At 58.2% G+C, this 287-nt stretch overlaps 1 protein-coding gene across 1 annotated transcript in view; it reads left to right on the forward strand.

Moving 5' to 3' along the window:
• The first annotated feature begins 194 nt into the window (after window positions 1-194).
• LOC104527309 (histone H2A.J) overlaps window positions 195-287 on the forward strand; it is a 391-nt gene continuing 298 nt past the window's right edge. Inside the window, 1 exon segment of the mRNA XM_029085702.1 lies at window positions 195-287. Coding sequence (XP_028941535.1) covers window positions 195-287 — 93 coding nt within the window.

The following is a 287-nucleotide window of genomic DNA, read 5'->3' on the forward strand; positions in this document are numbered from 1 at the left end:
GCGGCCCTAATCCCGCGCGCTGATTGGCTCTATGCCGTATGGAAATAAAGCGAATCCAAACCGCGTATTCCTATTGGTCAAAAGTCAGTGCGATTTTATTGGTTCTGGGTGAGTGGCGCGTAGCCAATCACATGGTGCCGTTTGGATCCGCGCTAGGGTATAAAAGCGGCGCGGAGACACTGTAGGGAGCAGCCATGTCAGGGAGGGGGAAGCAGGGGGGTAAAGTCCGCGCTAAGGCCAAGTCACGATCGTCCCGAGCGGGGCTGCAGTTCCCCGTGGGCCGCGTT

The sequence above is a fragment of the Antrostomus carolinensis genome, unplaced genomic scaffold (genome assembly GCF_000700745.2).
Source record: "Antrostomus carolinensis isolate BGI_N321 unplaced genomic scaffold, ASM70074v2 scaffold36036, whole genome shotgun sequence".
Lineage (NCBI taxonomy): Eukaryota > Metazoa > Chordata > Aves > Caprimulgiformes > Caprimulgidae > Antrostomus > Antrostomus carolinensis.